Consider the following 25635-nt stretch of genomic DNA (forward strand, 5'->3'; position numbering starts at 1 on the left):
TCCCCAGTTTTGACAAATGCGAGAGTTCTCTGACCGATAATTCTCTTTCTGTCATATAAGAACTGAAGTAGAGTTTTTCGATATTTTACCGTTATGAAACTGATATTTGATACTGTACTCCCATAAAGAAATGGAGAACCATTCATCATATCTTTTAATAAACGTTCTAGATCTTGTTCCAAATCGCAAGTCGCGGGTTTGTTTATGTATTAATGCGCATGCGTATAGTTTTCTTGATTTCAAGGGGTATTAGATTGAGTGGTTGCTCTGGATTCCATGCTTCATTGATTAATTTGAAACTCATGGGATTCTTTCTATGTCTGTCTGCTATTGAGGGTTATTGTTGTTGCATAATTTTAAATCATATGCATCATTTAAATTAAATAAATGTAGGTTAACTTTTCCTATAACACCCCTTCAGCCGAAATGGAGTCTTCCATATTATCGTTTCGAGTTGTCTCCCTTGGAAGCATTTCCTGTCAAAATCGAAATACACTACGACTCGTCAAGAAAAATTTTAAACTAGTTAGATGTCGATAAACGACGTATTAATATATTAAGAACGATCTCAATTTAAACAAGAGTGTGTACGGAAAGGAGTCATGCCCACTGACCCAAAGGAAATTAATGTTTAAAGAGTTAGAAATGGGGTTCCTCCTAGAATGAACGGCGATAAGATACAAAGTGAAATACCTTCTCTCACTCTCAGTGACTGCTGTGGAAAGTAAACTTGGAATTGATAGTACAAAAATAAAACACAATAAGTACATTGCTCATACACTTGTATCCGGGATTGGCTATTTTTAAAGTTGAGTGACTATTCAGATTATTACATTTTGCATGTGCAGTTGAATTAGTTTTGAAACTAATACTATCCAGCTGTACCAGGGCTGCCAAAAATGCGTGAGACTCGCGCATGTTCATGCTGTTTTGCGGCAGTATCCTTGGATCTATTTTTTTCCTCTTTGATCTTTTCAATTTTGGCCAAATCTCACGCATTTGCTTAATGAAAAGTTGACAGAACTGCTATACAGTCAAACCTCGTTGTATCGAACTCGGTTGTGTCGAAAACTCGGATGAGTCGAAGTAATTTCTCGGTCCCGGCATAATTCCCGTTTGATCAATGCATTTTAACCTCTGATGAGTCGAACTCAGTTGATTCGAATTCTCGGTTAAGTCGAGGTAATTCTTAAGCCCCGTCGATGTAAAATTGATGTAAATTGACCCCGATGTCTCGAAGTTCAAAATTTAAAAAAAAATCGGAAGAAATAAAAACTTTAAAAATAAAATTCATAAGGGATGTTTTTCTTGTTTAACCTATTCATTTCCATAAGTGATTAAAGCTGTGTAAATTCCATAAGTGATTAAAGCTGTGTCAATATACTTGTTTGTAAAACAGTTAAAATGACATGTTTATGATGACCGCTAATCAACACCTTTGTTGATCGTCCAAGCGGAACTTGAATGTGCTGAACCTATTTCACTTGGTATAAAAACGAAAAGAATTTTTATGACCCAAGCTGAGATTAAATTAACCATTAGAATAAGAACAATAATTAAAAGGATGAAAACATTTTATTAATTATTATGAGTCGGTCTTTTTAATCTATGAACACTGTTCACATTCTTTAAAGATTAGTTATGAAAATATTTTCGCGAGTGATTCCATAATTTATAGTGACTGACCTTTGTAAATATTTGTGTATTGATTTTATTTGAGAATGTTGTGTGTTGAATCTTTAAAAATACGGAACATAAATACACAATCATATATTATCATATCGAAAAAAGCACAATGATCAATAAACATGCATCTAGTTTACAGAAATCACATATTGGTATTTCATACATTTCAAATATATCACGTCACAATCGACCTCGGATGAGTCGAACCTCGGATGAGTCGAATACTTTCGTCTGGTCCCTTCGACTTCGACACAACGAGGTTCGACTGTATATACATGTGTTAATGAAAACTATGGCAATCGTATCCCTCAGAGCATTCTGCTCTTTGATTGGCTCATAGCTCTGAAACCAAAGCATTTAGAGCAAATCTGCTGTGAATAAAATTGTTTATTAGGTCAAGATCTATCTGCCCTGAAATTTTCAGACCAATCGGGCAACTTGTTGGGTTGCTGCCCCTGAATTGGTAATTTTAAGAAAATTTTGCAGCTTTTGGTTATTATCTTGAATATTATTATAGATAGAGATAAACTGTAAACAGCAATAATGTACAGCAAAGTAAGAGCTACAAATAAGTCAACATGACCAAACTGGTCAATTGACCCCTTAAGGAGTTATTGTCCTTTATAGTCAATTTTTTACAATTTTCATTAATTTTGTAATTTTTTGTAAATTTTTACAAAATATTTGCCACTGTCACTTCTGGGCAAATTTCATTATAGATAGAGATAATTGTAAGCAGCAAGATTTTTCAGTAAAATACAAACACATCACCAACACCAAAACACTAAATTGGTTTTGAAATTTTCACTTGCCATTTACTAATTATGGTCCTCATGTTGATGGCTGTAATTTTAACAGCCTCTTGTTTCTATTAAGTCTAGAGAAAACATTTCAACAAAATAGGAAAGGGTACATAACATCTGCCACCTATAAAATTTATGGTGATAGCTTACAAATCAGTTAAGAAGTGTGTCCAGAATCATTGTGACTTAACACTCTAACTTCCCCTTTCTCAGTATTTTATATGTGTAAATTTTTGTTTTATAGGAGACACTATTGTACATCAGTAATTCAGAAGAATTTAGTACAGTAGATGGAGCAGTATTGATATTCCTTCCTGGTTTGGCTGATATTCAGGAAGTGTATGAGCTTCTGCAATCTGATAGGAAATTCTCTGATACAAAAAGGTATGGATAATTAAAGCATTTTAGACATTTAAAATTCTTCATTAGATTAAAAATAATTGCTTAACTTTTATTATACCCCCGCTTTAAAAAAGGGGGGGGTATACTGTTTTACCTCTGTCTGTCAGTCCGTCCGTCAGTCCGTCCGTCAGTCCGTCCATCAGTCCGTCAGTCAGTCCGTCCCATGAAACTTTCGTCACATTTTTCTCAGGAACTACACATCCACCTTTTCTGTAATTTGGTATCAACATTTATATATGTCAGCCATACCGTGTGATGCGTTTTCAGATTCATCACTTGACAACTTCCTGTTTACCGAACACTTGTCTGATTTTACACATGATAGCCAAGTTGAAAATTTTCGTCACATTTTTCTCAGGAACTACAATACAAGGATTTCTGAAATTTGGTTTCAGGATTTATATAAGTCAGCTATACCGTGTGATGCGTTTTCAGATTCATCACTCGACAACTTCCTGTTTACCGAACACTTGTATGATTTTACACATGATAGCCAAGTTGAAAATTTTCGTCACATTTTTTTCTCAGGAACTACAATACAAGGATTTCTGAAATTTGGTTTCAGGATTTATATAAGTTAGCTATAATGTGTGATGCGTTTTCAGATTCATCACTCAACAACTTCCTGTTTACCGAACACTTGTATGATTTTACACATGATAACCAAGTTAAAAATTTTCGTCACATTTTTCTCAGGAACTACAATACAAGGATTTCTGAAATTTGGTTTCAGGATTTTTATAAGTCAGCTTTACCGTGTGATGCGTTTTCAGATTCATCACTCGACAACTTCCTGTTTACCGAACACTTCCATATTTTTACACTATTAATATTATCCACTTGCGGCGGGGGTATCATCAGTGAGCAGTAGCTCGCAGTTTCACTTGTTTTATCAATTTATCCAAACTGAACAATGGGATTGGAAGTCATTTCATTTAACATTTGATGGATGGTGGTTATTTTAAAAAGATGACCTGAACAACTGAAAATTTATTCAATTAAAATTTAATTTACATGTATTACAGGTTAAGATAAAAATTTACCTTTATTTGTGGGACAGCCGTAAGTATTGTCACATAGGAAATGTACAGGAATAAGTATGATTATGAAAGTTTTAAGTAATACAAAGAGTGATTTTATATACAGCTGATAAACATTTTGTTTGTTTTATTGTAGGTATCAGATATTAGCTTTGCATTCCGTATTGTCTTCATCAGACCAGAGTTTAGCCTTTAAAGTGCCTCCACCTGGTGTCAGGAAGATTGTCATAGCAACCAATATAGCAGAAACAGGGATCACGATTCCTGATGTTGTGTTTGTTATTGACACTGGAAAGGTTAAGGAAACTAGGTAAACTTTTACTGAATCTTATTTTTCCCTGTGAAAAAATCTTTGAAAATGTAGTATGGTATCCTTAACCATGAACCTCTTGTTCATGTAAAATATACTTAGAATTATAAAAGTATAAAATTTAAATACATACCAAAAATATATTTAAAAAAAAATATAGGTAATAATATGTAAGAAAATCAAGCATCACACTTTTTCATGTTCTTCAGCATGAAGATATGGAGAAACCACAGTAAGATACTTTATTTCCAAAATCTTTGGCAATTTTACCCTTTGTGGACTCATTGATGAAAAAAAATTATTAAATGTTTAGTTCAGTACATGATTAGCTAAATTCTCTGGATAAATCAAAATGTGCAAACAGGTATTTATAGGGAAATTGACAGCTTTATATTTTTATGACATAGAAACAGGAATGTGGAAGGCACTCCAAGGGGATTTTCGTTTATCATAAATGAAAATTTATTTGATTGATTCTTTCATAGTCGCTTGTGGATTTATTCAATCTTTATAATTAAAATTTTGAATTTTAAAGTCCTTGCTGAGGCTCTGACTTTCAAATTTGATAAGTTAACTATCATGTATATATACTGATTTGCAAATTGCAGATACATTGAGTCTAGTCAAATGAGTTCCCTGAAGGAAGTGTTTATCAGTAAAGCAAATGGCAAACAAAGACAAGGTAGAGCTGGACGTGTAAGAGAAGGATTCTGCTTCAGACTATACACCCATCAGAAGTTCGTAATTTTCTAATGTTCAAAGAACAGTTGGTATTTGGTATGTTTTTAGCTCACCTGGCCCGAAGGGCCAAGTGAGCTTATGCCATCACTTGGCGTCCGTCGTCGTCCGTCGTCTGTCGTCGTCTGTCGTCATCCGTCGTCGTCTGTCGTCGTAAACTATTTCAAGAATCTTCTCCTCTGAAACTACTGGGCCAAATACTTCCAAACTTTAACTGAATGTTCCTTAGGGTATCTAGTTTATAAATTGTATCCGAAGTTTTGATCTATCAACAAACATGGTCGCCATTGCTAAAAATAGAACATAGGGGTCAAATGCAGTTTTTGGCTTATAACTCAAAAACCAAAGCATTTAGAGCAAATCTGACATGGGGTAATATTGTTTATCAGGTCAAGATCTATCTGCCCTGAAATTTTCAGATGAATCGGACAACCCGTTGTTGGGTTGCTGCCCCTGAATTGGTAATTTTAAGGAAATTTTGCTGTTTTTGGTTATTATCTTGAATATTATTATAGATAGAGATAAACTGTAAACAGCAATAATGTTCAGCAAAGTAAGATTAACAAATAAGTCAACATGACTGAAATGGTCAGTTGACCCCTTTAGGAGTTATTGCCCTTTATAGTCAATTTTTAACAATTTTTCGTAAATCTTAGTAATCTTTTACAAAAATCTTCTCCTCTGAAACTACTGGGCCAAATACTTCCAAACTTTAACTGAATGTTCCTTAGGGTATTTAGTTTGTAAATTGTATCTGAAGTTTTGATCTATCAACAAACATGGTCGCCATTGCTAAAAATAGAACATAGGGGTCAAATGCAGTTTTTGGCTTATAACTCAAAAACCAAAGCATTTAGAGCAAATCTGACAGGGATTATATTGTTTATCAGGTCAAGATCTATCTGCCCTGAAATTTTCAGATGAATCAGACAACCCGTTGTTGGGTTGCTGCCCCTGAATTGGTAATTTTAAGGAAATTTTGCTGTCTGGTTATTATCTTGAATATTATTATAGATAGAGATAAACTGTAAACAGCAATAATGTTCAGCAAAGTAAGATTTACAAATAAGTCAACATGACGGAAATGGTCAGTTGACCCCTCTAGGAGTTATTGCCCTTTATAGTCAATTTTTAACCATTTTTCGTAAATCTTAGTAATCAATTACAAAAATCTTCTCCTCTGAAACTACTGGGCCAAATACTTCCAAACTTTGACTGAATGTTCCTTAGGGTATCTAGTTTGTAAATGGTATCCGAAGTTTTGATCTATCAACAAACATGGTCGCCATTGCTAAAAATAGAACATAGGGGTCAAATGCAGTTTTTGGCTTATAACTCCAAAAACCAAAGCATTTAGAGCAAATCTGACATGGGGTTATATTGTTTATCAGGTCAAGATCTATCTGCCCTGAAATTTTCAGATGAATCGGACAACCTGTTGTTGGGTTGCTGCCCCTGAATTGATAATTTTAAGGAAATTTTGCTGTTTTTGTTTATTATCTTGAATATTATTATAGATAGAGATAAACTGTAAACAGCAATAATGTTCAGCAAAGTAAGATCTACAAATAAGTCAATTTGACCAAAATTGTCAATTGACCCCTTAAGGAGTTATTGCCCTTTAAAGACTTTTTTCACAATTTGTTCCATCATGTTGACTTACTTTAAAAAATCTTCTCCTTTGAAACTGCTGTATCAATTTCAGCCAAACTTAGGCTAAATGAGTTTCAGAGTATCTAGTATAAATTTTATATTTTATTTTCTTGTATGTCAAGAAACATAGCTCCTATGGCTAAAATAGAACATAGGAGAAAATGATTATTTTTTTTGGCTTTTGAAGAAAATAGGACGATCCAAAGAACATTTAAATAAATTGAAAAGCCAAAATAATCATTGATGAGAGATTTAACCAAAAGAATTAAGGTGAGCGATTCAGGCTCTTGAGAGCCTCTTGTTTTAGATGCAAATGCCTTGAAAACAGAGAAACATTTATAATTTCTACTGAATTAAAACATTTACAGTTTATTAATGTTTTGTGAAATTTGTACGGTTTTACACAAATATGGTTAATTGTAAAAAAAAAGTTAAAAATATTTGATATCTATGTGAAATTGTAAACAGCTATGACTTTCAACTAATATGAATATTCATCAAGAATTTACAGATAAAATATATCATAATTCATTGTTTCTAACAAATTTAAATAAAATGACTGTTTGAAAACATAACTACCAGTGGGAAATATCAAGGATTGACTAGTTCAACATGAAAACCTACGAAAGTGGTGTGGTTTCATATAAACAAATATTTCCACACTTTTGTTGAAACTAGCCTGCCTATGCTTTTTATGTACCTATCTAAAAAGAACTCGAAAATTTAACAAAATATGATTGAATAAAAATCAGCATTTTTTTTAACCGAGCCTATTTCTGTCTATTTTTAGATACAAAGATTTAGCTGATTACACTGTGCCAGAGATACAGAGAGTACCTTTAGAGGAATTGTGTTTACATATCATGGTATGTATAATGTTGTGTTTTATCTACTTATGATTTTGTATGCTGTACATTCAGAAACTTTTTATATGATGTTGTATATAATATTGATTTTTATTTTGATAGTACTTTTTGTATGCAGCATTCATAAAATCACAATCATTTATTTCATGTTTTATTTTTATTGTTAAAAATTGCAATAATAAATGCACACACAAAAATTCATCACGTTGGGCCTTAAAAAGATTTTATGATGAATAAAGGAAAAGCTGCTACATCTTACATTGATGAAATTTAAATGTTTTTCCCACACATGTTTTGATATGGATAATGTTAGATAAGTTTAAAAATTTAAATGTTTTATGAGTACACATTTTCAACATCTGTTCATAACTTCTGCTTTTTCATATTTACAGAAATGTCAGCTTGGTGAGCCAGACAATTTCTTAGCAGAATGTTTAGACCCACCTAGACCACAAGTGATTGCCAGAGCTATGAGTTTACTATATGAGATAGGTGCGTGTAAGGGTGTGGCCAGTCTGACTCCACTAGGACATCATTTGGCAGCATTACCTGTACATGTCAGAATAGGAAAAATGTTACTGTTTGGTGCCATCTTTGGATACGTTGAACCAGTGGTATGTATTAAATAGAATTGTTTTGTGTTAGGTTATATTGAATTTGATATTTTGTTCCATTACCAAGTTTATGTCACCTTTGGAAAAGGCCCTATTTTCAATATGAGATACTCTTCAAATTGTTGTACAGTCAAATTTGAAAGATTAAATTGTAGTTCTGAATAGAGGAACAGAATTTAAAAGATTATGTTATACTTTTCTCTGCTATCATTCTGTCTGCTTTTTTATGCCCCCACCGTAGCTTATACACAATGCTTATTACCACAAAACACAGATCAAATTTGAATGTTGGTGACTTAATTTTTTTTACCGTTCTAGAGAAATACCATTTTACAAATGGAAAAATTGCTGAATTTTTTTCATTCTCCAACTTTAGTTTGCCTCAACCGAATGTTATGAAACTTATGTACAATACTGATTACCACTAAAATCAGACCTAGTACACATTTTGGTAGAGTCACTTTTACTGTTCTTCAGTTATGTTCCTTATAACATTATATGCAAGGGGGGCATCATCTGTGTCTCATAGACACATTCCACATTTATTTTGGTTTTCCCTTGATCCTTTAGCCTGTTAACTAAGGGACTTAATGCATAAAATAATGTTTACTTGTTTTTCATGAAATTATATTTTCAATTTATTGTAGGCTGTCATTGCTGCTGCTATGACAACAAAAAGTCCTTTTGTGGCACCTTTAGATAAACTAGACCTGGCCAACCTTGCAAAGAATTCCATGGCAACTTCCTGTTCCGACCACCTCACACTTTACAGAGCTTATACAGGGTAAATTTTAGCATTAAGTATACTTTACAAAGGATTCAGAACTAATTGAATCAGGAATCTTATAAATTGATGTAGAATTGTCAAGCCTTAAGACATGGTTACAGCAAAATGCATTGAGTGTGTAGGTAAAGTTAATATCTTTGTTTAGCTGCTTGCTTGCTGAATTGTGAAGTCATTATGAGGTTAGGTATACTTTGGATTCATTTATTTTGTGGGTACCAATTTTCCTGGATTAAGGAAAACTTACATGTTCCTGGATATTTAAATTCATGGTTTTGCTGAAGTCTGCATATAAAATTTGTATAGGCTTGTATCCCATGAATAATAAATCCACATTTATTTTTTGTGGGTATCAATTTTGTTGGATTGAGGAAAACTTGCATTTTCGAGGATATTTGATTTTGTGGTTTTGCTAATTTCTACAATCAAAGCCTGTAGAAAATTTGTAATTCGCTGAACATTTGAACTCGAGGTTCACCTGAAACCACGAATCCCACGAAAATTAATATCCAACAAATTATAATGAATTCACAGTACTACTCTCCTTTGAGAGTAGACTAGTCTGACAGAGAACCAATCTATCGCCTGTAGGACTAGACTACTCTGAAAGGACTAAGGAGGGTAGTATACCTCACCTAATAATGACTTCAAGGTTTAGCTAGCAAGGAAGCTAACCAAAGAAATTAATTTAACATACACACTCAATGCAATCTGCTTTAAAAGTTTTTGTTATTTTATTTTATATACCATCACATTTCGTCTGCTTTAAAAATAAAACAATTTTTAATTTTACAGATGGAAACAAGCCCAGAAAATTGGTTATCAGTCTGAGCAGCAGTATTGTCAGAAAAATTTCCTGAAAAGGCATACATTACTGGAAATAGAGGTATTGAAAATAATAAATTGGTACTGTCAATACCTTATAATCTGTAAGATACCAACTTTGGGGGGACATGTGAGAAAAATTTCCTGAAAAGGCATACATTACTGAAAATAGAGGTATTGATAATAATTAATTGGTACTGTCAATACTTTATAATCTGTAAGATACCAACTTTGGGGGGACATGTGAGAAAAATTTCCTGAAAAGGCATACATTACTGGAAATAGAGGTATTGATAATAATAAATTGGTACTGTCAATACCTTATAATCTGTAAGATACCAACTTTGGGGGACATGTGAGAAAAATTTCCTGAAAAGGCATACATTACTGGAAATAGAGGTATTGATAATAATTAATTGGTACTGTCAATACTTTATAATCTGTAAGATACCAACTTTGGGGGGACATGTGAGAAAAATTTCCTGAAAAGGCATACATTACTGGAAATAGAGGTATTGATAATGATAAATTGGTACTGTCAATACCTTATAATCTGTAAGATACCAACTTTGGGGGGACATGTGAGAAAAATTTCCTGAAAAGGCATACATTACTGAAAATAGAGGTATTGATAATAATAAATTGGTACTGTCAATACCTTATAATCTGTAAGATACCAACTTTGGGGGACATGTGAGAAAAATTTCCTGAAAAGGCATACATTACTGGAAATAGAGGTATTGATAATAATTAATTGGTACTGTCAATACTTTATAATCTGTAAGATACCAACTTTGGGGGGACATGTGAGAAAAATTTCCTGAAAAGGCATACATTACTGGAAATAGAGGTATTGATAATAATAAATTGGTACTGTCAATACCTTATAATCTGTAAGATACCAACTTTGGGGGGACATGTGAGAAAAATTTCCTGAAAAGGCATACATTACTGAAAATAGAGGTATTGATAATAATTAATTGGTACTGTCAATACTTTATAATCTGTAAGATACCAACTTTGGGGGGGACATGTGAGAAAAATTTCCTGAAAAGGCATACATTACTGGAAATAGAGGTATTGATAATAATTAATTGGTACTGTGAATACTTTATAATCTGTAGGATACCAACTATGTGGGTACATGTTAAACACAAATTCAAATGTCTAGCAAAAAGCGGTTTTGGCAAAATCAAAATCAAAATTTGGTAAAACAGTGAAATATAAAATTCTTAAAAAATACATTTGAAATAAATAGAAAATTGGTTTAAAAGAAAATAAATGAATTCTCAATTATTCATTAATAATTGTCCATGAATTGGACAATTGTTTTTGTTGCTTCCTTAAATTCAAAGTCTGTTCATGGATTTGATGATGATACTTGATTATGTTTTTTTTGCATTAATTACAATAATTTATAGCTTGCCATACTTTTTGTGTTCCTGTCATGTTTACATTTACTTTATATCTTCTCTTTTCAAAATACTGCAAATACTGCACCAAATCTTACCTCAAAAGATATTAGAAAGAGTACTGATATTTTTATCTAGATTAAATAATAGAAAATAAATAATCAGAATATGATAATAGCTTCTGTTCTCTTTCAGAATGTAAAGAACGACCTTATAAAATTAGTAAGATCTATAGGCTTCAGTGATACAATACAAACAATCCAACAACCCAAACCAAAATATGGTGAAGTGTTGGATATCAGTAAAGCTGCTGTTGCTATGGAAACAGATTTGACCAAACCCATGATTGCAATGGTAAAAGCTGTTATCACAGCTGGCTTGTATCCAAGTGTTGCCAAGGTTACCTATGATGCCCCTGTTGATGCAGCTGCTAACCCTCGAAAGGTTCCCTGTTTAGGAGAGACAGCACAAGGACCAGCACATGTACATCCATCATCAGTAAATAGACATCTGGCAGCAACTGGTTGGATTGCATACCAAGAAAAGGTAGAAATAGTTAGAATAGATTTGAATATCAATCTTTTTTAAAATAGCACACTGTTAAACAGCATTTCATGCTGTTCAATACCATGAAACTGTTCAAAACAGCTGTCAGACTGTAAACCAGCTTATCTCAACAGATACTTGTTTTTCATGTTTAGCCCTTTCTAGACAAATTTGTGACAAATTTTTTTCAAGACTTCTTAACTTTGTTGATGTATTTATGTAAGAGAAGTTTGAAATATGTGTGACAATTCATATCAACAAAGTTTTCTCGCCTCCTTTTGAAGGGAATGATATTTGGTCTGCAGCTTTATAACGTTGATGGTAGCAAGTAAGCAAGTAATTTTTAACAGCTATTATATGGTTGCATTTTTCTGACTAGTATAGGAAATTTTTCAACACTCAATGTACAAGTTTTACAAGGAAAATTTCATAAAAAAATTATTATTTTGCATCAGTGAAAGGGAATGAATCCGATATATTCCAGCATACATATTACCTCAATCAATTTCATGCAGCACGAATGACCTGGTATTTGTCCAGTTTAAATGTGATTCCTAATTATTCCAGATTTGGGAGGATGTTACCTGTAAAACTTTAAAAGCTTATACTTATTTGAAATTTCAGGTAACAACATCTAAAGTATATCTCAGAGAGACGACACTGGTTTCACCTTTCTCCCTCCTGTTGTTTGGTGGAGATATCCATGTCCAACACACAGCTCAACTTGTTACAGTGGATGATAGGATTAAATTCAGAGTATGTTACTTCTCTTTTTTTAGCTCACCAGGGCTGGAAGGGCCACATGTGAGATTATGCCATCACTTGGCATCCTTCGTCGTCGTAAACTATTTCTAAAATCTTCTCCTGAAACTACTGGACCAAATGCCTTAAAATTTTAATTAAAAGTTCCTTTAGGGATCTACTGTATAAATTGTATCGAAGATTTGATATATCAACAAACATGGTCGCCATGGCTAAAATTAGAACATAGGGGTCAAATAGAGTTTTTGGCTTATATCAAAAAAAAAAAAAACGCTTTTCAAGCAAATCTGTCATGGGGTAAATTTTTCAAATTGTATCAGCCCTGAAAGTTTCAGACAAATCAAACAACACATTGTTGGGTTGCTGCCCCTAAATTGGTATTTTTAAGGAATTTTTGCAGTTTTTTGTTATTTTGAATATTATTATAGATAGATAGATATAAATTGTAAACTGCAATAATGTTCAGCAAAGTAAGATCTACAAAAAAAAGATTTCTATGACCAAAATTGTCAATTGACTCCTTAAGGAGTAATTGCCCATTAAGGACAATTTTACACAAGTTGTTAATGTTTTTTAACTTTAAAATCTTCTCAAATGATTCTAGTATAAATTTCGTATTTTATTTCCTTGTACCTAAAGCAACACAGACACTATGGCTGAGAAAATATGACAGATACAATGAACATTTAAATGGCATTTTTAAGCCACTCATTGATGAAAGATTTAAGCAAATAAATAACATATGAGTAATTCAGGCTCTTAAGAGCCTCTTGTTATATATATGAATGCATTGGTTCAATGATTTCAATAACAGTATTATTACAAGAACCTTAAGCTTGCACAACACATTTTCTTTAGAAAATAGTGAACTTTGATTGATTATTTTATTATGTAAGAATATCAAAAATGCTTGTATAGGTAAATTTTATGTCTTTTATTATTCACTGTTTTAAACAGCTGTTATTTTAACAAGCCTATAATTGAAATCAATGCAAGAAAATTTGTATGTGGATGGAACATATTCATTGTATGTCTCTTCCCTCTGAAGTAATCAGAATGAGAATTTGTGAGTTCTTGATATAGACATGAAACACTATATGTAAGTAGTTTGAAGGTAATTTTTATAAAAAAAAATGCTGTATAGACTTAAAGTGATAGATTTAATACTTAAATTTTATAGCAGAAGTTTCAGAAATAACCACTAAACTTCCAATTTTAATTGAAGAGTTTTTAAACTCTCTCGCGTAACATAACCGTTTAATAGATATGATAAGTAGGACAATTTGCTCTTATTTTCAGACATATGCTAAAACTGGTGTGATCTTCAGAGAACTCAGAAAACTACTAGATGAGTTGTTAGACAAAAAGTTAGAGAATCCAACATTAAATTTGCTAGGCAAGTATTTGTGAAGAATTTAGTGGCTAGTTTAGCTGGATATATTTTCCAGAAGGTAATATTTTGAAGATATCCGCCTGCTAAAACCTAAACTCCACACATCTTTTTAGGAAAACTAACTCGAAAATGAGACACCAAATCAACATTTTATAATAAATTTGACCACCTGTTACTCAAAGATGAAGGACTTGTTCACTTTTCGTTGGTAAGTAGGAGTTGTACTGATTAGCACCAGATGTAATTCTAAGATTGATAAATATTTTGATGTTTTTCAGTATTTGGCTTTGTGACTACATCAATTTTTCAGAGTCTTATCATGTTTGATGGAGAGAATAATAATGTTTTTTACTATATAGGTGATAGAGTTATTAAGTTGATATGCAGATTGATAGACTGTGAAAAATGAAGACACAAAAAAAACAGTTCATAAGAAGAAGAAAAAGAAATGGGGAGATAAATAGACCAAAATATGAAGACAAAAAACAGTTTATAAGAAGAGGAAATCGGGAGGTGTAATAGACTAGATATGAGGAAGAAATTTGGAGGTTACTAGACTGTGAAATATGAAGGCCAAAAGCAGTTTATGAGAAAAAGAAGAAATTGGTATGTTGAATTAAGAAGCCATGACAGAAAAGAGAATTTATAAACAGTTGCAGTTCTGTTGCAGACACCAAAGAAAAGTTCCAAGAAGTGTGTCATCAGGAAGTAGAGCCATCTATAACTGGAGATGTATTACACCAAGGTTAAAAATAGTTTTACTTAGCATCCAAGGGATGTAATAGATGATATCTTTTTATGTATATAAACCTAATGTACTGAAGCTTCGATTGGTGATTGGTGTCATAGCTATGTGTCTTTTCTTTTTAGTAATAATCCAAAATCTTATTACCTAAGAATGAATAACTTTTGATTAGAATGTAATTTGACAAGGGTATTATTTGCCTTCTCTTGTCAAATGGTGATCATACATAGTGCTTAATATAGGGAGGGGGTAATGGCCTATTGTCTGCTTAAGGCACAAATGTAAATTGCTATCATTAAGGCCTAAGTAGAAAATTATAATCAATTTGAAAAGAATTTACCTCCAGTTTTTTATAAGGTTAAAGGTCAATATCTGTATAAAAAAAAAAAAAAGGTATCCAAAATGGTTTTGTACTCATCCAATGACTTGGAAATCTATAAGGTCAATAACTGTGAAAAATGTATTCAGTTTTTTTTCATATTTTTTAAGGTTTCTTATAAAAAGTTATAACTTGATCATGTTCAATAAATTTTGATGTACAGTGTACCAAGTAGGCCGCTCTGAGTTAATGGCTTCCAAAGTTATTGTGACACAAGTGGGAGAACTTCATATTAACATATTTTAATGTTTACAAAAAAAAAATGTCAGAAAAAAACAAAAAACTGCTAATTTTCAGTATTGAAATACATAAAATTCACATGATGCGTCTTTCGGACCAAGAATCATAAATTTATAACTCAAAAGTTTGAAAATATTTACAAAGTTGTACAAAACCCTTACACTGAAGATGTCCATTCCAAGAGTTTCTATACCTTAAACAGCATTTTATGTCAAAATAGTATACTAGTCTGGCTTCAATTCTTCTAAATTCCTGAATTCTTAAAAAAAAAAAGAGATCCCTTACTTGTTAAAAAAATATTGCTACTCCATATAAGAAATGGATGAAAAGAAATTTTGCCTGCAGTAAAAACTGTATCAGTAATTGATACATGTTCGGACATTGTTTGTCAAATTCCTGTGTTTGGTTCATTGACAAAGGGGCTCTGCCCACTATGTATTAAAATTGTCTACATTTTCTACTCTAGCTTCAAAAATAACTTCTTCTTTGGAAGCTTTATCATTGCAGTGTGATTGATTAACTTCATAAAAATGAAGTAATCAACTGTCATTTGAAGATTTTCTTTTCATTTTGGAATGTTTGTCGTTTTCAACCACCATTATGGTCGGACATTTGGACAGTTACACTGGTCACAAAAATTCCTTTTTTCACACAATAATAACTCCACAGTTTTAACACATTTATTTTACTGTCTTCTACTTTCCAAATCAATACAAATGGTTGAGCTCAGTAACTTGTTAAAAAAATAGAAACATGTCCAATGTCACTACACAGAGATTTTTTGTTTACACACAACTTTTGATTTACTCAATTTGATGAGCATTAGGGACAATGTTCTCTCCAGCCGTATTCAGCTGTGTTATCGCATTTCAGCGCTGGTCTTTTGGACAGACCGCAGCCCTATTGTTTTTCTATTTTCAAATTTAGAGTGTTTAACTGTACAATTTCAGTCACATGATCAACGGGTTGATTTGTCTGAGATCGATGCGATACCTTTCAAAGTCAAATATGGAAGGGGTTAGTTCAATGAAAAACTAAAATGGCGTCATTGGCAGATCTTGGACTGTTAAAAAGACCTATTTATGTCCCACAGCCTTTCACCTTCAAGAATAAAAAGGTGCATAAACTTAATGAAATGGGTGGGAAAGTGCTCAATAAATCATTCACACAAAGTCTAAAGAAAGGTTTACTCTTTCTCTGACAAAGTGGTCTTCGTCATTTTTATGCAGTTAAGCTGCATTATGCGAGCACCCTAGATTTGTGTTCTACCCAATAAATCCTGAAATACTTGCCATTGTTATTATCTAGCTTGCTACTATGTTATTTATAACTAATTGAACACTTTTTTAATACTTTTTATTCTGGATTACAAAAAAAAATGACCAGAAAAACCTTAAATGATCGTCGATTTATCCAAAAGTTTTAAAGTTACACATAGGAAGTAGTGCTTATTAAGAATCCTTGTGTAGTTCATTATGACTTGTGCTTTTAGCTAAGATGTTAAAGAACAATTGTATGAAATATTTAATCGCCGAAAATCTCTTAAGACAAGTAGTTTAGATTTCCCAAATGACAAAAGTCGTAGGAATATTGTTTGTCATCAATACGTAGTACAACTACGTCAGTAGTCTATTATATAATAATTTCAACTGTTCATGCTGTTGGCGGCAATTTCAAATTAGAAAAAGAAATTTTCGTAGCTTTTCAATTTGGAGGCAGGTGTGCAAATTAGCGGTGGTCCGAGGTCCGCGACCTTCCACTTTTGCAAGCGGAATTTCGACTAGGATAGTTGGTTTCTAGCTACGCCCGACGTAGTCACCTTACATTTGAAAGAAAATAAGAAATTACTTTGCAAACCTTTTCACCATGTTCACCAAAGTCTCCAATTAAACGAGCTAAAACTTATTTTTATCATTGTTATTCATGACGGCGATGTTCATTTTGTTCAACCGCTAGCTTTATACAGAAAATCGCCGACAAATATTGTATAAATTCGAGTAAAATCGTATCTGATTGACAAAAACAACATTGTAAAGACATAACAATGGCGGCCGTGAAGACAAAATTTTACAAAATCGGATCCGATTCCGGAAGCGGATAAGGGTAATTCCGGGTTTGGCGATCATTTACAAAATAAATCCAAGCAGGTGAAAAAATACATCTATGCATGGTAAATGAATATAAACACAAGTATTGTAAACCAAAAGATATATGTAAAAGAAAGAAAAAGCAGAAAAATATTTTATTCAGAAACTCAAAATTACTTTTTGACAAAATTTTAATTTAAAAATCCAATACAACGTGACAGCTGGGAACAGTATATCTAACAATATACATGTTCATGGTCACAGTCTAAATTTTCTTTATAAATGATAAATGATGATAATGCATGTGAGATGCTTTTAAAGTGTAAAGTTTACTGCAATTTCGAGGGGTTATTTGTTTTTTCTCAATTTTGAAGGGTCAATTAAAGTAGCTGAAAGTTTCATTCTTTTTTTTTCACTAATAATGCAACTATATTATATATACCTTAATGTAAGTAAATCATATGATATATAGGTGGCATTCTTTGGGCCACTCTACCCCCTCCTGTTTGATAACTTGGAAACGGTCGAGCTCCCCACCCCTAAACCATGAGGGGGCAGATCCAGGATTTTAGGTTAGGAGGGGCGCAAACTTAAATTTTCGCTGAGCAGAGCGAGGCTAAAAAAAAAATTGAGGTAAAATTCTTGGAATATTCTTTATTAAGCTGAGAACAACCCATGCTTTGCAAATTTAAGGGGGGTGCAAGCCCACAACCCTCCCCCGTCTGAGTCCGCCCCTGCATATATTCAAGTATAGGACAATATAATAAATAAAAAATGAAATATAGGGGGAGTCCCTGGAGTTAACCAACCCCCTCCTGTGTGAGAACTTGAAAACGGTCGAGATCCACACCCCTTAACCATATATATTCATGTTTGTGACAATATGAAAAATCAAATGAAATATAGGAAGAGTTGCTAGGGGTCACCCCACCCCTCCTGTTTTAGAATTTAAAAATGGTCAAGATCCTCATCCCTAAACCATATATATTCAAGTATGGGACAATATAACAAATCAGATGAAAGATAGGGGGAGTCCCTGAGTTCACTATTCACCCTCCTGTTTGAGAACTTGGAAATGGTCAAGATCCTTACCCCTAAACCATATATACTCATGTATGGGACAATATAACAAATCAAATGAAATATAGGGGAAGTCCCTGTGGTCATCCCAACCCTCCTGTTTGAGAACTTGGAAACGGTCGAGATCCCCACACCAAAACAATATATATTCATGTATGGATCAATAAAACTAATTAAATGAAATATAGGGGGAGTCCCTTGGGTCACCCTACCCCTTCTGTTTGAGAACTTGGAAACCAATGAGATCCCCACCCCTAAACCATATATATTCATGTATGGAACAATATAACAAATAAAATGAAATGAAGGGGAAGTCCCTAGGGTCACTCTACCCCCAGGGGCAGATCCAGAAATTTTTATAAGTGGGGCCCACTAACTGACCAGTCACGCTTCAGTGATTCCCTATATAAGCAACCAAATTTTTTCCAAAAAAGGGGGGGGCCGGGCCCCTGCCCCCCTAAATCCTCTGCCTACCCCTACCTGTTTGAGAACTTGAAAACCGTTGAGATCCCCACCCCTAAATTATATATATTCATATGTATGGGACAAAATAACAAATCATTTACATTTACTATGGGCAGGTCAGTCAGACCTCACCTTTGATCCCTGTTGTAGTGAACATTTGTCTGATTCGTGTCTCATAACTTTTGTACTATAGAACACAAACTCAGTTTTCTTTCCAGGGAAACCAGTCCATTCATACTATTACATGTTCATACTAAGTCAAATTGAACTTCTAGCAGTCAAATAAAACCAAGGTTAACTACCAAGTAGAACAACTGCAATCATTGGGAACTTGTACCACTGCAGATTCACCATAAAAAATATACATTGATACCGTATATGCATTGCTTTTGAAACCTTGATAACATATAAATTATTTGCCTTAATAAATAAATCATTAGATAAACATGAATGTACTATATATGAATGTTTAATGTTGAGGCAACATTGCCACAGTTTTCATAATTACGGTTGCCTTGGTTTTTGGTTAACTGCCTTCAGCGCTTACAGCGCTTTGATTTTCAATCATTTACGATTAATTCATTACTGTTTAGTGGTTACAACTAAACTGGTGAATCATCATGGCTTGAAGGAAGTATTCCTGTTGTCCAAGGATTCATTATAAGCCTGTATTTTACGATTACTTGTCCTTGCATCTTTTTATTTTTTAACCATATAGAGCAAAATTGTGTAATTAAATATAAATTATTGTGTTATGCCATCCACTTAACAATAAATGTCAATTAAATGTTATTTTAAAATCGATATTTACAGGGGATTGCTTGGATATGAAATGAGATTTAATGATAAATTGAAGCATTCATTTGGTCAAAGTGTAAACAGGAAATCGAAATTGAAGGATGGAGACAATTTATGCTGGAAAAGTACTAAAACTAGTATTGTCAAATATTGTCAAATAATTTTGGTGCCAATAATTCAATCATTTATAAAGTGTGGCAAATATAATTTTTCATTCTGACCCACCTTAATTAAAACTAGTGTCAGTTATTTATGAAGTTATAAAAGAAAAACATAATTAGTTAAGTTAAACAACCAAAAAAAAGTAAGAGAAAAAGTATACCTAGTGTGCTTTATTGTACATTATCACTCTTTAAGAAAAGATTGAGAGGGATAGTAATGAAATCAAATGATTAAAATTATCTAGGCATTTTAATTAAAAGCTTAATATAATAAAAATGTAACATATTTTCATTTGTAATAATGCATATATATATTTTTCTATTTTATTCTATATAACCAACATGGCAGTTGTAAGTAAATGTAACATAACATCGCAAACGCAAAAGTTTAATAATATCGCGCACTTACCTCAGCGCTGTTAAAAAAATCCTGGGGAGATCACTGTGTAACGGGATATTGACCTATTTAACAGTGGCCTGTTTTTCTGCTTTCAAAACAACACAACTAGGCACATATTCAAAATAACTGCCAGTTTGGTTACATTGACTTGAAAATAAGGCACACAATGTATCATTATTGAGTTCTGATATGAATTCAGTGTAAATCTTCTTTATAATTGAAAGTGCTTTCTCACAGTCAGAATTGCTATTTGGCAGAACTAAAATAGCTTTTTACAGATGATCCAATATAAATATGAGAGTTGCAACTGGTGAATAATGCATTGTTCAGCCCTCAATCACTTTCTTTGATCCATTTAAACTTGGACTCTCCAACTTTTTTGGTATGTACACACATCTAGTTTTTGTTTAGTTTTCACCTCTTACGACAACGGTACAGGTCCAGAAAGTTTCCTTCTTCTCTAATAACTCCATAGTTTTTACACATTTATTCTATGGTCTTCTAGTTTCCAAATCAACACAAATAGTTAAGCTCAGTCACTTGTTAAAAGTAGAAACATGTCCAATATTACTACACAGAGATTTTTTGTTTACACACAACTTTTGTGTTCCTCAATTTGAAACTTTAAGGATATTTTTTAAGGTTTAAACAATGAATTTTATTTTAAACATTCAAAAAAGTTTCTTGTTTCTTGTTTTCTGTCTCCAACATCTTCAACTATATTTCTGAAACTAAAAGAAAAAAAAACCATCAAATAGTCTACCTTCAATCAGAACAAAAGTCCATGGACAGGTTATAAAATTACAATAATATACAAACTCTCATCAAATTTCTTGTTCCAATTTTCAATGCCCAGATCTTTGAAACTTTTCATAATTGTAAAAGTTGACCGACTTGTAGCACAGGAACAGGGCAACAAATCCGTAACAGTAGATGTATGCTTTGTTGTAACAACTTTCGGCATTTAGCACACTCCCGGGAAACTATGCCCAGATCTTTGAAACTTTTCATAATTGTAAAAGTTGACAAGTTTGCACACCGATTGAAGTTTTTTCACCTCCCGTATTGAGTTAATAAAGATTTCCCGCATATTTTGCATCTAGTATTTCCATATATGTAAATGTTCATTAAAAACCATTCTCAGTTATTCAAAAAACATTATTTTCATTGTTTGTGGTATCAAATTTTTTTGAATTTGTATAGCAATATACAATTTATCATTCAATTTTTTCTCTTAGATTAAACATACATGACTTTGTATTATCTCATTGTAATTTAGGACCTTCACATGGAAAGGCACATAGCTACTTTGTTGATAGAAATTTTAAAGAAAATATGTATATCGCACACCTTGTTAGAGGCTCCAAATTAGCTGATGAAAATAATCAAAAATTTTGTCAGTCACCACAACAGTGGTTAAAATTATTAGTTTTGACAGACCATATTTATTTTTGGTCTAGTAGATATTACACATTATATGTTTTTATCAAATGGGATCACATTGTAGAAACCATACAATTATTTATAGATATAAAGCGGACAATGCTAATACAGTGAAACCTTGCTAAACCGAATCCTGCATAAAACGGAAACCTGTCTAAAATAAACATGTTCCTAAGAACTGTCATATCAAATTTTATGGGTTGTCAACATGATTAAACTGAACAAAATCTAAGTCCAGAAGAGGTTTGGTTTAAACAAGTTTCACTGTACTTGTATTTTATGAATTTTACCACTATACATAAAATGCTGTGATAAGTAGCACATAAAATTATTGATAAAAGAGCCATTTTTTTTTTTACTGCTTTCTGATTTTCCATAAAATTGTTATAACATTGCAGGTAATATGTTGAAACACATATCAGTTGCTTTTGACTTGTGTGTCATATAAAGTTCCATGCTAAACCATCATTATTAAAAATCTATGCATGTATTTTATTTTTTTCTGTATTGTATACTTCAATATATGGTTGAAAGCATTAACAAACAAGATATCTTTAGTTTTGTAACATGGGGTGATCAATAACTTGACAGATGTTCATCATGTTCTCGTCAATATTTTCATGTAGTAGCCTACAGCCAAATGCTACTGGCTCATAACAAAAATACATGAAGATATGTTACATTTTTTTCTTTAAGTTTCTAGCGATCCTTCAATTATTGAAGATTATTCGCCGGTTGTCGACTATATATTTTTAAGCCAACCATACACTAATCAGCTAAATTTTTCTAGTTATATTATAATTATGTGTACAAAATTTAGCTAATACACATATGTTCACCTCAACACACAACTATCTAATCTTATTGTAAAAGCTATAATGAACTTAACAATAAGACCAATACAATGTTTGTGTAAAGGCTGATTTCTATTATCACAATTATATTCTGTATCACATCAATTTTTCTTCTGTTATAAAAATTTCACATTAGGAATTTATATATATTCTTACTCTATCTTACTAGGCAACATTAAATATACAATAAAAAGAATTAAGGTAATAGGCATGTTTCATTATTAACTTTATAATAAAGTTTTAATAGCATAACATAGTGAAAATCTCAAGAGTTATTGCCAAATAGAAATATTTCCTCTGCCAACTATGTCTATGGTTTACCCTGATTTATTGCAATTAAAGATTTTATGCTAGCAATATTTTACCTGTAAATTGTTTAATTATTTCCATTTTCACATATTTAGTCCACAATCCCAATATCCTATTTTAAAAGGATAATCGGTATTCAGCCCTTCTTTAAATTATCTTCTAGTGGCACATTCTTAAGTTATACTCCAATAACCAGGGCATAATCTTGTGACAATTTCAAAAAGAAGTCTGAATTATTTTGACTCAGTATTTTTGATTTTCCATGACTTCCTTGGTTACACTACTGATCTTTCCCATAAGACTACTTTAAAATAGTAAAATATTCCCTTTAATTCATAAAAATAATGATATCCATCCCCTTCTCAATATACCTCCTTGATGGCTTTCTCGACAACACAATTGATTGAATGGGACCTATCTTTTCATAAGGTATACTGTCTTTTAATGTGTAACAAACCAATTATGTATAACAAGTATTGCCTAGTTGGCCCTTGCAACTAGAGAAATTTTGTTTGTAAGTTCTTCAAATTGAGTAAGGCATCCATAGAACAGTATTTTTTTAAATTTTGTACATGTGTTCTAACAAGGAATACAGAAAGTAAAAACTGAGACTAAAATTAGAATTTCCAATTGAATGACCTACAACATTCATTACTTCTAAAAGTTTTTATCATTTGAAAAGAAATGTATTGCATAGCTTTCCTGGAATTAGACATGTTAAAGTCTATGATCTCTGTTGTTTTATCAAAACAGTGGATGTTCCATTATCTCTAGGCATTGTATGGTAAGAAATGTATTGAATTTCTCACAAGTATCCTCTTGCTTAGTAAAAATGTTTTGCATTGCTTTCCTGGAATTATGCAGTCTGAAGTGTTGAACTCTTTCATTTCTGGTTGTATTAAAACATGGTGTTCTATAATCTGAAAGTGATTTTTAATTAGAACTACATTATATCCGATCTATCATGCAGCAGCATAAGAATGGGTTTTTCTCAATGTCCCTTTTAAAAATAAAGTAATTATAAGCTTTAGCTTAAATCCTGTACAATTCCCAGATGGTTTTTATGCCCCATTTATGGGCATTATGTTTTCTGGTCTGTGCATCCGTTCATTCGTCCAACTTCAAGTTATAGTTTTTGGTCGAGGTAGTTTTCGATGAAGTTGAAGTCCAATTGTAACGATGACAATCCATCCAGAGATCCCTTATCTACAGAAGTGATCATGTTTCCTAAGAGATTTCTGCAAAATAACTGAGTAATAAGAAATATCCCAAGGTGCAACATTGTATCTCATATGAACTGTATATTAAATAGATAGTGAAATTTTTTTTTCTCTGTAGGGAGAAATTTTATTTATGTTTTTATTTTAATTAATTTAAAACTGCATACTGAGAAAACAATATAAAATATAAGAAAAATCAGTACCTTAAACATTGATGTTTTTATGCCCCATTTATGGGCATTATGTTTTCTGGTCTGTGCATCCGTTAGTTCGTCCAACTTCAGGTTATAGTTTTTGGTCAAGGTAGCTTTCAATGAAGTTGATTTCCAATCAACTTGAAACTTAGTACACATATTCCTTATGCTATTATCTTTCTAATTTTAATGCCAAATTAGAGATTTTCCTAATTTTCACGGTCTATTGAACATAGAAAATGATAGTGCGGATGGGGCATCTGTGTTCTACTAGGGACACATTCTTGTTTATTTACATTTTTTGCAATGATTCATTATGATCACTAAAAATTGAATTGCTTGAACACCTGGAATAAGACATTATGACATGTTAACTTTTATTTTTGATTCCTGTGGTTGTATTAAAATCTGTTGCATAATCTTGCTGTGTTGTTTGGTTGGAAGTTCATTTTATTCAATCTATCATTGCACAGCATTTCAAGGGGTTATCTTTAATGTCCTTCCATTTTCTGAAATGAAGCAGTCTGTTGTATTAAACTTTTTTATATCAGTTTTCTTGTTGAAATCAGTGCATGTTCTATAATCTGACATCTTTGCTTGGTAAGAAATTTTTGATTTTTTAACCTGAAATAAGGCAGTCTGTTGTATTAAACTTTTTGATATCAGTGGTTGTGTTAAAATCTTTTCCATTATCTGGTTACATCGTTTGGTTGGAAGTCCATTTTATTCAATCTATCATTGCACAGCATATTAATGGGTTATCCTCAATGTCCCTTCCATTAACTGGAATTATGCAATCTGCTGTGTTAAAATCTTTGATATCTGTGGTTGTGTTAAAATCTTTGATATGTGGTTGTGTTAAAATCTTTGATATCTGTGGTTGTGTTAAAATCTTTGATATCTGTGGTTGTGTTACAATCAGTGCAGGTACCATAATCTTTCATTGTTACTTGGTAAGAAATGTATTGAATTATTTCTGGAATAAGGCAGTCTGATGTTTGAAACTTTTTGATATCAGTAGTTTTATTAAAATCAGTGCAATATTCAATAATCTAACATTTTTTAATTTGTAAGAAATGTATTAAATTGCTTGGAATAGAGCATTCTGGCATGGTGAATATTTTGTTGTTTGTGGTCGTATTAAAATGAGTTCCATACCCTGATAATGTTGTTTGGTGAGAAGTCCATTTGATTCAGTCTACCATGGTACAGCATATTAATGGGTTATAACCAATGTTCCTTTCATTAACTGGAATTATGCAGTCTGATGTGTTAAACTCTTTGATATTTGTGATTGTGTTAAAATGAGTGTTGGTATTATAATCTGACATTGTTGCTTGGTAAAAATGTATTGAATTATTTCTGGAATCAGGCAGTCTTGCATGTTGAATATCTTGTTGTTTGTGGTTGTACTAAAATGAATTCC

At 32.3% G+C, this 25635-nt stretch overlaps 1 protein-coding gene across 1 annotated transcript in view; it reads left to right on the top strand.

The window, feature by feature from the left end:
• LOC139480930 (ATP-dependent RNA helicase dhx29-like) overlaps positions 1–14866 on the top strand; it is a 39959-nt gene extending 25093 nt beyond the window's left edge. Inside the window, exons 20-30 of the mRNA XM_071263899.1 lie at positions 2734–2873; positions 4068–4241; positions 4850–4978; positions 7423–7498; positions 7891–8112; positions 8760–8896; positions 9692–9782; positions 11329–11679; positions 12304–12435; positions 13741–13837; positions 14194–14866. Of these exons, the coding sequence (XP_071120000.1) occupies positions 2734–2873; positions 4068–4241; positions 4850–4978; positions 7423–7498; positions 7891–8112; positions 8760–8896; positions 9692–9782; positions 11329–11679; positions 12304–12435; positions 13741–13837; positions 14194–14243 (1599 nt within the window). The 3' untranslated portion in view covers positions 14244–14866. The remainder of the gene's footprint in view (positions 1–2733; positions 2874–4067; positions 4242–4849; positions 4979–7422; positions 7499–7890; positions 8113–8759; positions 8897–9691; positions 9783–11328; positions 11680–12303; positions 12436–13740; positions 13838–14193) is intronic.
• The last annotated feature ends 10769 nt before the right edge of the window (positions 14867–25635 follow it).

The sequence above is a fragment of the Mytilus edulis genome, chromosome 7 (assembly GCF_963676685.1).
Source record: "Mytilus edulis chromosome 7, xbMytEdul2.2, whole genome shotgun sequence".
In the NCBI taxonomy this organism is placed as follows: Eukaryota; Metazoa; Mollusca; class Bivalvia; order Mytilida; family Mytilidae; genus Mytilus; species Mytilus edulis.